The sequence below is a fragment of the Anguilla rostrata genome, chromosome 10, assembly GCF_018555375.3.
Source record: "Anguilla rostrata isolate EN2019 chromosome 10, ASM1855537v3, whole genome shotgun sequence".
NCBI lineage: Eukaryota > Metazoa > Chordata > Actinopteri > Anguilliformes > Anguillidae > Anguilla > Anguilla rostrata.
In genome coordinates, this window is record NC_057942.1 from 44,283,989 (window position 1) to 44,296,536 (window position 12,548).

The 12,548-nt window shown below is 41.2% G+C and overlaps 1 protein-coding gene and 1 long non-coding RNA gene across 3 annotated transcripts; one reads left to right on the top strand and one right to left on the bottom strand.

The window, feature by feature from the left end:
- Window positions 1–1,888: 1,888 nt before the first annotated feature.
- LOC135233633 (uncharacterized) lies at window positions 1,889–3,262 on the top strand. Its single transcript, XR_010323895.1, has 2 exons — window positions 1,889–2,446; window positions 2,735–3,262. It is a non-coding gene; the product is annotated as an uncharacterized LOC135233633 (long non-coding RNA).
- Window positions 2,693–11,301, bottom strand: tmem267 (transmembrane protein 267). Of its 2 annotated transcripts, XR_010323894.1 has the most exons (4): window positions 11,159–11,301; window positions 9,011–9,422; window positions 6,041–7,362; window positions 2,693–4,903 (listed from the first exon to the last, which is right to left on the bottom strand). XR_010323894.1 is itself a non-coding variant. In XM_064297387.1 (3 exons), exons 2-3 carry the CDS (start codon window positions 9,338–9,340, stop codon window positions 7,027–7,029), a joined length of 666 nt encoding a protein of 221 aa, XP_064153457.1. In that variant the 5' UTR covers window positions 9,341–9,422; window positions 11,159–11,301; the 3' UTR covers window positions 5,447–7,026. The 2 variants fall into 2 exon arrangements, 1 of the variants encoding a protein (XP_064153457.1); XM_064297387.1 differs by lacking the exon at window positions 2,693–4,903 and having other exon boundaries at window positions 5,447–7,362.
- Between the last annotated feature and the right edge of the window lie 1,247 nt (window positions 11,302–12,548).

A 12,548-nucleotide genomic window follows, 5' to 3' on the forward strand; every position in this document is an offset into this window, starting at 1 on the left:
TTTCTCTAGCTTTTTGCTACAGTCGCTCACATAAATTATAAAGGGAGGATTCAATTATCATTATTAAAGTGTATTAATCCCTGGGTTTCTTACAACAACAAAAACATTCAACAAGTAACAATCGATAGCAATCAACAGCCTGATTTTAGCTGATAATATATTGATGTGCAGTGTTACGACCTCTGTCATAGGGTTTGTGCTCACATTAGTCTCTACTGCATGTGTCTCATTCAAGACATAAGTGTATATTGCTTGTTTACTTTTGAAATATGCAACAAAAGGTTTATATAAATATTTAAATGAATTTTCACAGAAACATGTCTGTGTATAACGTTGTACCTTATGCATGAAAAGTGGATTTCTGACAAACGATTTTGGTTTTTTTTGTTTCACGATTTGCGCTGTAGATTGTGCTTTTATTCAGCCTCCTGCAGTGAAGTAATACTGCGCCACTGAAGGGAGGATTAATGTTCTGCCAAACATTAGATTTGACAATAATCTATGTTCAAATGTATCTGTCCCTATCAAATAAACATTAAATAAATAAATAAATAAAAATTCTGCAAAACTCCTCATGAACAACTGCCCTGCAATGCACAGGACGCAAGACCATAATGCACTGGGCTGCCACCTCACAGAACCCCTAGCTTTATGCACAATGCAGTACCTCACAGTCCACCAGATGGCAATATAAAAAGAAATTGATGACATGCTGGATCAAAAGCAGCAAAGTTGAGATTTAAGCAATGCCAAATGCTATTCAACAAAAAGTCAGATGCCATATTTTTTGGCAGCTGGAAATGTCACCCTGCAATGACCAAATAAAAGGTCAAAATCCAGTTTTATTCGCCTCCTAGCGGTTATGGATGAATCACATTCAGCACAAAATAGTATAAAAGAATAATGTATGGCACTACAATGTGGTAATTAATATCTACATTTGAAAGGCTGCTTTATTAAGTATCTACATTAATAACTACATCAGTGCAGTTATGGAACACTGGAGCACAGACACAACGTTACGTTAATAAGCATCTGTCTTCCTGGATTCATATCTACAAAAACACTTGAAAATGTAAGATATAAGCTTTTGTAAACTTGGAAATGTTTGAAAATGCTTTTTCTTTCTGGCTGACTTTATGAACCAGCCAACTAAAAATGCTTGTAACATTTTTAAAAATTTTAGGAAAGAGGCATGAATAACAGAAAGCTCTCGAGTAATATGAGAGTGCTGACATGGGGACTGTGACTTTAAAAATTAAATCATTACATAAATCAGTTGGTTATTAAAATTTACATAAATAAGGGATTGCTGTACATATGAGTTTCCATTTTCACAAAGATTACATTCTTCAAACACTGAAAATAAATTATATTTTTAAAATAATAATTTTTTAAATTTATTTTTTAATCAAATCAAAGTTCGTGTTTTAGGCTCAGCCCCTCTAATTTATTAAATGCAGTTTTTACTGGTCGAATTCTGAAGCTATACATTGCAATTTTGATATCATACATTTTCACATTACACAGTTCCTGGTTAGATAAATGTTAAATAAAAATAAAAAATAAATTAGACCAGGGGGTCTAAAACTCAGTCCTGTGGGCTCAGAGTTTTTTTTTTCTTTTCTTCTCTTGATCAGTTAAGCTTGTTGAAAACATGTGCTTATGTTCGACCATAATTGGTTCCTTAAACTCGTTGCTCACTAATTCACTACAGGTTTGGTTCATTTGCATTTACTTAAGATTTATCTTTGAGTTCTTTATTATCCACCAATAGTTTAGTTTTGCACGCCTGTTAGTCTATTATTTAATCAGTTAAAAAACATAACCTTAACTTATGGAATTATCTTCCATACATTAAAAGCATTAGTTAATATCAGCTGATTAAGTTCTTTGATGAGTATATCAAACATTTATTAATGCCATGAATTGTTGTTTCTGACGTAATGTGGTCTTAAGAAGGTTAAATCATTGAACAATAGAAATGAAAAGTGTCTAATTAAGAAGATTTAAAGCTTGATACAATACGCTAGCTCACAGTTGTGGTATGGTGAAGTTTTCTGCCGTGTTTTAAGACAGGTAGCCTTAGACGCACTGCCACTGCAGCAAATCAAAGACTTGTTAGATTTATTATTCACAAAAGTAGTTTGACGAGTTGGTGTGTTTTATTTGTTTCTTCTTCTACATTTCTATTAATACATGGACAGGAGAAGGGTTCAAAAATCTCATCAGCCAGGCACCTCGAGCCTTCAAGTGCAGGGTCTCGGTGAAAACATTCAACCCAGAATTAATCTTTATCTGCGTGAGAAACAGAAGCATGTGACAGATCGACACAGTTGAAAGGTGACGGAAAACCAAGAGCTCATGGGCAGATTAATCAAGGTGACATGATTTATTCAGGAGCCAGTTTGTCATGGCGATGGAGAGCCCAGCAGGCCTACCCCAGGTAATTAGGGGAATTATGTCCAGTTGCTGCCATTTTGAGCAATTTTCATGAATTTTTTCGTCCTAGATTTACTCAACCGTTGTCCCTGACATTGACTCACAATTAAATTTGAGTGTTAGATTTATTCTTTGCGAAAGTTAATGGCGAGTTAATTTCATCGCTGTGTTTGTATAGACAATGATGTAAAACAGAATTTAATCACAAGTCTAAATTGGGTGTTGATTGAATCACTGGCTAAACTCTGGATTCTCATTTTCAAACACAATCAATCACATTTTATTTCCACAGCATATTTTACACAGGATTTGTCACAACACACTTCACAGAGTGCCCTGGTCTAAACCTCCACAGAGCGAGCCAGAGGTAACAGTGGTGGGAAACACTCCCTGGAAAATGTGTAGGAGGAAACCTGGGAAGGAACCAGACTGATCCGGGGGAGCCCTGTCCTCCTCTGGCCGGCTCAGGGTGGGGTTCACTGGGGCAGGCAGTTTGGGACGGGCTGCATTAAGCAGTCGGGCCAGGGCTGGGGTGGCAGGCTGAAATGGGGGACAAACGGGGGCGATGTTTCGAGAGCGGGGACCGGGAGAAGCTCAGAGCCTCAGCAGTTTTACTTGGTTTCATTTTGAGACTGGCACACACAGCTGAAACAGACAATGCCTTTTGTCTGCATGAGAAGTGATGAGTTCAGAAATGAGATATCAGACAAGAATGAACTTAGATGGGATGAGAATTAAATGAGATTGAGATGAGAATTGGATATCATACATCAAATAAAAGCATAACCTATGAAATGTTCAGCTTACAAACCAGTTGCATCATAGTCTACAAATTATTCTATTTTAAAGTTTTGATGCTATTCATTACCCTGAGAAAACACATTTGCAAAGGAAAATAATCACTGCGTCAACATTTGTTTTGCGGATGTTGTTATCGTCAGGAAAACCTTAAAATCAGTGCATCTGTTAATGATGCTTCGTTCCAGATGGCCTTTTACGTTTGTGCCTGTGTGTGAGTGTATGTGTTTGTGTGCATGTGTGTGTGCCTGTGCTTGTGTGTGTGTGTGTGTGTGTGTGTGCATGTATGTGTGTGCCTGTGTGTGTGTGTGCGTCCAATCCGTGTAGAATGAGGTCACGGCATGCAGGGTCCTGCTTAACTGGCTGACAGTCAGTGTGAGAGGATTGAGAGATCGATGCTGCCGACCCTCTCCCAGCAACCAGGAGAACATGAGACTTATTAACTTCCTGTCACATACAGGACATGTAGCAGAGCCAGCCAGCTGAAAACTGCAAATAAGAAGGAAGTGTGCGGAGACAGGAAGTGTGTGGAGACAGGTGCTGCCCCTGTCAGGTTCCATTAGGGCAGACCGATAATGTCCAGCTCCCCTAATCCCCCCAGTGGAATTGCCAGTCTGTCAGAACGGCAAACTTTTCCAGATTTAATATCAAGATAAGAACTTTTCACTGCAGAACTTTGAATGCGACAGACACTTCCACACAAGGCTGATAAATTCACACTGGCTCACACTGAGGTAGGAGCAAAGCACAGCATTAAACCTGCAACCATTACATCAGGGATTTTTACAGCTATGTGGATGGAAATGAATGATCTGAAGCCTTCAATTTGCTGAATTTCTGATATTATTCTTTGACATGTAGAGGAAGGATAAACATGTCCGACTGTGGCTTTGATGTGGGAGCAGTCATATTCTGGGTGACCACCAGGGAGAAAATTATGGCATAATAGGCATCATCACATCAGATTAAATTATTTACCACATCCATTGTATTTATACATCTTCCCTGTCAAAATAATACTATTAAACACAAAATACAGTGAATGGGAAGTTATTCGCATATATGGAAACTAATTAAAATATTTTGAAGGCAAATAATTACATTAGTCTTCATTAGTCTTCGTCTGATCATTCCCATTCCCAATAATGTAGAGGAGTGCGGTAGAACTAGAGCACACCCAAAAAATCTGAAAGCAACAAGGCACGCGTTTATGTGCATATTATAGTGCTGCTGTTTACTTGGCATCTGCATGAAGCCGAGTCCTCAGGCTGACTGAGAGTTCTAAGGAAGAGAAACAATCTACCGAGCTGCACGCTCGTCACTGGAGATGCTGTAATTAACTGGGCGAACATTCAGTAAACAATCAGTAAAGACTTCAATGAGTGGGCAATGTGCCCTGACATGATCTAACTACAGATGCATGGGCCATCAGTTCATTTATCAGGGGAATTTAACCTCAGAAATTACAGTAATATAAACGAGGGTGAAGCGTGGATTCAAGCAATGCTCCACTGTCATCCATAAGCACACATCTCTCTTCTGTCTGTGTCCAGCGCGGAACCCCTTCAAACAAAGAATCCTTATTTGTCTGATAGGCTCGGGGCAGTGTGCGAACTCAGAGCTAGGGGTGAAATCGAACCCACACGGAAAAATGATGAAATAGCTGGAAATGAAAGAAAAGAGAAAAGCAGGCAGAGTGAGAACAAAAAAAAAGGCTAAAGTAACCGACAGGCCGCCGTAATCCATCCTAAAACCTCAGACTCGCAACCCCCCATACCTCCCCCCCCCCATCTCAATCTTAACCTCGCCATTTCAGTGACACATGAGCAGCTGGTCACATGCTGCTCTTTTCTGTGCGCAGGGTGACATCTGCTGGACAAACTGGGGAAATGCGTTCACTTGCCAGAGAATTAGGAAAATCACGTGAACACAAGTTCAATACCTTCCATTCCTTGTACTGTTCACTAACTATATATACATATGCATTGCTGTGAGATTTTTTATTTCTCAAAAAAAATTTTATCTAATTGTTATTTATTCTCTTCCTGTAAAGGACTATCTGTCCTATGAAAGGTGCTATATCAATAAAGGTCATATCACAGCTGATTGACTGATAAAGTTGCTGCTAATAGTGCAGCACAGTGTATGTAGGGTTACATTATGGGAAGGTAATATTGCTGAGACTTAAAAGACCAACAAGCCATAGTCAAGTCATAATCACTTTCTGTATTTTGTTACAGTTGTTATGAATGCGCTTAATCTAAAAATTAAAATGATACCAATTACATCACAAGACACAATATGAAGTAAATAAAAAATACACTAAAAACTTCAATTAAGATTTGATGAAGTGCAAAAAATATGTGCAAAATACATGTTCACAGGTTCAGCTTGTCAATATCAAAAATATATCATATCAAAACAATAAACTGCTTGTGGGCTGCAGTTGGATATTGCCTTGTTGATACTAATTATACGGCGGTTACTGTCCCCAGAGGAGGTGTGTATTACAGTTAGGCTTAAAACTTTGACCCAAATTTATGCAACTCTATTTGCACATCACAAAAATGATTCATTAGAAGATCCACTTGTTAAAATTGAAATTACGGCCAAGAAAGACCAATTAATTTGTACCATCTGTATCTCCCTTCAGAATTTTATAAGAATTAAATTACAACAGCAGTATAATCAAGAAGTATAAACCAGGCATATCCATTATTGAGGTAATCCGTGATTTATTTACTGTTATTTTTGTGTGTTGTGAAAATGCTCAGATGGTGTAAAACTCTCTGTCTTTTACCTGGATAATCATGAGGGTGACAGCAATGAGCGGAAAGCAGGTTCCATGATTCATGTCCGGTAAAAACAAGATTAATGGGATGCCTCTTCATCCATTGATAAGTCAGGGCCTTGGCATTGATCTCCTGTGAAAACAGGGCTGAGCGATATACTCGCTCAATAACGGTCACATTGTTTTGACAACGGTCATCACCACCGTGTGCCTTTCTGTCTGTCTCTTTACTTACACCTGCTCTGGTAATAAACATCCAAACTTTAAAGGCAGCATGAAGTGCTTCCGGGGGGGGAAAAATCCCCGCTGATATCTATTGGATGCTGATAAAACAGCCAATCAGTGGCTGTTCATTGTCGATCACATGGAAGCTGCAAGCCCCTGTATGACCTTGCTGCTGATTGGCTGTCTTATCAACATCCAATGGATATCAGTGGTGTTTCTGGAAGAATTTCACACTGCCCCTGAAGTTTGGATGTTTACTACCACATCAGGTAGAATTAAATAATGCAGATAATTATAATAACAATAATTTTAAAAAACAACAAAGAAAGAGAAAGGCAATACACCACAAGGTGGCAATAACTGCTATTGAACTAAAAAATATATATAAATTAGGTAATTATCGAATGAGTATATTGCCCAGCCCTATGTAAAACTGGTCCTTTTTTTTTTGAGCTTTTAGTTAAATATTCTCATGAGATGCGTTCTGATATCAGACAAAACCTACCAAAAACTCCCAAATTAAAGTCCAACATTCAGATGATGAAAGAAAAAGCAAATGCATTCACAAAGAAGCCATGTAATTCCAAGAATATGGGGCATCTAGAACTAGGTATAGTTTTTTTTCTTGGGGGGGGGGAGGACCGAGGCATCAGCAGTGCGCCAGACGCAGGAGACAGGCCCCGGGTGGCAGCAGGATGGCGGGGATGGCGGGGGGCGGCAACACGGTGAGGGGGGGGTGGGGGCGCAGCACGGTGGGGGGGGGGGGGGGGTCAGACGTCGATGGCGACGCCGTGTTTGGTGGAGATCACGTCTCTGGTGCCCGTCAGGTACATGAGCACGGAGCAGAGGTGGGGCAGGGTGGCGCTGATGCCCACGTACAGCCAGTAGGGCACGGGCGCGGTGTTCCCCAAGGGCCACACCCACAGGCCGTGCCGCACCCCATCCCGCACGTGGTGGGACGCCAGCGCGATGAAGAGCATCCATGGGAGGAAGCACCAGGAGTCCTTCAGCCGGAACAGCCACATGAGCAGCCTCAGCGACAGGCAGAGCACCGGGATCAACGTGGAGCAGTGCAGTGGGGGGCGGTGGGGCAGGCTGACAGCCGCCTGGAGGGGGTGGGTGGGGGGGTGGGGGGGGGCGTTAGAGGGGTGTTACAGTTCACACATAAACACATCACATTCACTCAGAATTAACACAGCTGCTCAAAAATGTAATGGGGTCAAGTCAAGTTAATTTGTGAAGCAGCTGCACTTTCATAAAATAACCACAAGAGGCAACCTTGGCTAAATTTTAAGGCCAGTCTCATTGTCTGGGCAATTAGCTTGTCGATATTATAAAGCACTTTTTAGAACACTTTCTTTTTGTATTTATGAAAATGTTTCTGAACTTTGGTCTTCCAATTTTTAATATCCCATCGTATCTGTAGTATCTAAGAATAACTTAATTATTCTTCTCTCACGGCATGTTCAGGTGTAGTACTGGGCTGGAAGAGTCTTGATTGGTCAACAGTGCTGGTTTGGAAGTCTCTTGATTGGTCAAGAGGAAACCTTCTGATCGGCCTTTTAAGACTGAGCTCGTTTTGACAGAGCCGGAGAGAAAGTGTCATGTTACTGTGTAAGTGGCATCTTTGGAGAGCTCGTTGTGTTTAAACAGCCAAAACAGACGTACTTTAAATTCAAGACCAGGCATCTGTGACCTACGACTCAGCGCTGGTTTTAATGTGCCTTCCATACACACGTCCTTGGAGCGTGACAGGAGACAGAGAACAGCAGCAGCACACGACGAGACTGCAGCTTACAATCACACTGCATGCAAAGGCTACATAACTCCCCAAAATTAGGAGATCATACATATCGCTATATTTAAATTGTAAAATGTAAATTGTAGAGCAAAGCTTACTAATTGTGTTAACTGCTGTCTCCAGAATCTCAAGGCTGAACTTCACATCAGTGTGTGTCACAACCACACAACCATGCTGTTTACAGGCAGCTTTGCAAAGAACCTGAAGAGAGGCCAGAACCCTAATGTGAAGCTACGCTGACCGTGATAGCATTATTTTCAGATATCTGTTATGAAAAACAATTATTTGTACTTCTGCATGGTGTGAGTTGACAGGATTTGTAGCGATGTTCATGGCTATTTTTAACACTGATGTGCAGTTACATGGGAACAGCTACAGGCTGCCTGTCTCTCCTAAACCCACAACTTCCCGTGGACTCAACCCCTCTCCCATCACATATCCTTTAACCACAGGCTAATTCAGGAACATAACCACGGCGGTCGGCAAGGGATTAATGACCTGGCTGAAACTCCCACAGTGGAACAATCCCAAACTCTCCCAATCTGGCCACGTAATCCTCCCAACTACAGTTAAGGAGCTACGCAATCCCTCGAGCTCACGGCCCGCTCTGTTTCCCATGGATACCGCTGCAAATGAGAACAGAATTCTCTGCTGACCTTTCCAGCTAAAGGTCATTATGATGCGCATCTGAGTGTGTGCGCGTGCGTGTGTGTGAGTGTGAGTGTGTGTGTGTGTGTGCGTCGGTGTGCGTGGGTGTGAGTGTGTGTGAGTGTGAGTGTGTGTGTGTGTGTGTGGGTGTGCGTGTGTGTGTGTGGGTGTGCGTGTGTGTGTGTGAGTGTGAGTGTGTGTGTGTGCACGTGAGAGAGTGAGAGATACTGAATGAGCACAGCAGTGCGTTTTAAAGGTCAGACCGTCACAAGGCGGAGCCTAGAGCGGGAGGGGGAGGGGCCTACCTTGAGTGACAGCGAGCCGGCCAGGTAGAAGTGATCCAGGTCGATGACAGAGGCGAAGAAGCCGGCCAGCGCCACCTCGCACAGGTCGCTCCTCTTCCTCAGGCCGATGACGATGGCCCAGGCCCAGATCGCGATGGCAGCGTGGACGGCGTTGTCGGCGGCAGCACGCAGCCATAGGTGGCTCTGGATGAGTGACAGCTGCAGCAGGCGGTCGGCGCAGAAGCAGAAGACGCCCAGGCCCACGCTGGCCGCCACCGACGCCGAGCTGAAGGTCTGCAGGAGCGCCCGCGCCTTCTCCGCCTCCGCCGCCGCGTTCACCGCCATCGCCATGGCGACAGACCAGGGGTCCGCGTTCGCCGGCGCACTAACGCATGGCGGGCTCCGCCCACAGCAGGGTCAGCACGCCCACATCCTGAAACAGCCAATCAGACGCAAGCAACCGGTCAGCCCGAATACTCCCTTTACCCACAACAGGGTCAGCACGCCCACATCCTGAAACATGGATCACATGATTGCTTTAATGAAAAGACCGTAAACCAATCAGCTCTCAGCTGTTCTAGCCAATACTGCAATAGGAATGCATAAACGCTAAATATAAAATGAGACGGGCCGAGGGTAAATATCTGTTTAGGCCTACCTCTCCCGCCTGAAAGTTAGAATTCAGGCAGGAAAAGAGTTACACTGACTCTGCATTGACTCATTAATCACACACTGGTGTGGTTTCAAGGGAAAATAGGAGAACATCATTATTATTATCAATTATTCAAAATGCACTCACCTAAAAAAAATAAAATAAATAATAATAAAAACTGCACATCACAGCACTATTTTCTGTATTCCAAAAGAATATTTACAGGCTGCGTTTAGTATCTTCTCTGTCTGTTTCACCGCACATTACAGGAAACTGAGGCATTTAAGAGTGTGTACATTTAACTGGAGTGCGATTAGACATGGATATAGGTTATGACATTTAACTGTATTTTACATATTGTGTTTATTCAGTGTTTTTGCATATCTGTTTGTGTGTGCCCAGAGTATTTTTATAATAAATCACAATTTTAACATATCTTGGTATATAGGTATGTTTCAAGTGCAGTGGAATGGACAGAAGTTAAGGAGTAGATGGAAAGGGTTGGACTAAAACATACATTTCAGTTGCCTGAAAATCCAATCCCAAAGCAACCTTGGATTGCAATAAATACACGAGTTTCACTTGCTGGGTTTCTGATCCAAATCATATCTACAATCTAAACTCCAAGCCGATAATGTTACAGTAGGTTTCATTTAGGTAACTGTTTTTTTTTCATCCAGTGAGTCATTGAGCTCCTTAGAAAATGAACAACGAAACATTTTACAATTTTACAAAGAAAGAAAGAATATTTAGCACTACGCACGTAGGAACCCTATGTCTGTACATTTCTCATCCACAACGCATCGCAGGTGAACCTAACAGTATGGAATTCGCTCTTATGTCAGATTCCTATGTGTAACGTTAGTGCGAAAGGTTAGCAATAGCCCTACAGCACTAACGTTAGCAACTGACAAGAAAACGGCAAGGGCTAGCCAACACTTCGGCTAATAGGACCTACGTACAATTAACATTGTTACCTAGCAAACATAGGAAGCTAAATACAGTCCGGAAGAATGGTCCTGGCCAGGTAGCTAAATAGACTACCACGTTTATTATGGAATGCTAGGGTTAGCTAGCCACCGTACGGTTAGTAGCTAAAGAGCGTCATGCATTGTGTGCAGTATGTTTTGTAAAAGCTAGCAAGCCGGTTCATGCAAACATCTGCGTTCTACCAAAAAATATTATCTCGAAAATAATATTTTGCTCTATACTTTTCGAAAAGTATTAGGTAACTAGCAAAGTAAACAGAAATCAAGTTAAATATAGCTATTTGCGGAGTGGATTAGTTTAACATTAAATCGAACGTTGTAGAAAGCTTGCTGGCTACATTCATTTCCAACTACAATTTTGCAATTCTAGTAAAAACACTGATAGTCCCTTTAGCCACCTTGCTAACCTAGCCTTAGCTTGACATTTCAAATAATGATATACTGTCAGCGTTAGCCAAGCAGATGACATAGCAAAATAGCAATTAGCTAGATAGTATGCATATTGCCAATGTTACCTCTAGACCTTACCTTATCATTCAAAACGTATCAGCTCGAAATCCGTCTTCTAGTCAACAGTCTGGACATCCAGCAGGACTAGCAAGCAAGCTTCGCTCGGATGCAGCGTGAGCAGGAAGACACTAGGGTTGCCAGAAATGTAAGGATGCACCAATCCAAAAAAATCCACCATATAAGCCATTTTGAAGAATTTTCATTCGTCTCATCTATTTGCAATGTTATTGTCGCGGTTTTCTGGATATAGCCTACAGTTATTATAAGACACTATTTTTAGCATGCAGTCTGGTGATATAAAATGACAGATTTTCCAAGGTATTTGAATTTGATTCAATTGTGCTTGCAAATGCTTCTGGCAATCAATGCCCAATATATTTCTGATGTAACATAAATAAATAGATAGATCAATAAATAAATACATTTCAACTTCATGTTTTTGTCAGTATACATGTAATATGTATGTATATGAATAATGTGTGCACACAAGGTTATTTCAGGTTATGTTAGGGTTGGTAATGCACCAGTGTGATTGATCTGCACACAAAAAGAGATCCAGTGCAGATAAATTTTGCAAAAGGTTTCTTATGTTTGAGTTTCATAATCCAAATATATTCATATATTGTTTTGTCATTCATTAGCATTATCTAGTTCACTGGAAATTGAATTAAACTAGGTGGGGAAATTAATGTGCACAACTTCTACCGAGCCTGTAGGCCATAAATGTTTCATTTTGTGCAGTCATTTATTGGTTATGCTTACAGTGCTTTAAAAATCCCAAACAATCAAGTGATGATATTAATTTCTTCAGCAACAACAACAACAAAAACCTGGTAGAATCAGCTTTCTCAACGCAAACACACTGCACTATTCAACTGTAGACCAATCAGTAACAATCTGGCAGTTTATTCCTTGTTACTTTGAGGTTTGAACTGCTCCATGAGCATTAGATCATGCATGAACAGTGCAGCACGTGGGAGGCTGAGGGGTGTCGTGCAGCTGCGATTGATTATTAATGATGTCAGTCCATGGGAGGATGACATCATGGGAACTGTAAAGCATCATGATTTATATTTCACATAAATTACAGAGTTCATATTAATTTTTAAAATGCCAATGGCTTAAAGGGATGCTGGAGTAAGTCCATGTGATTTAATATGAGCTCCTTTCTTGATTTAAGTTCAACGTGTGCATGGCAGAACCTGACTGTATAATCAGCAAGGACTTTATATAAAGAATTAAATAGACAATTAATTATTTATATAAAGCCCTTACTGATTAAATGTCAACTCCTGATTTTTTTCTTTTTTATAGATTCGCGGTTTGGAAAAAAATACCTGTCCCCCTGTTGTCTTCCAAGCATTTGCCTGACTTTCTACAAAAATCGGTGGATATTAATGGCTCTGGC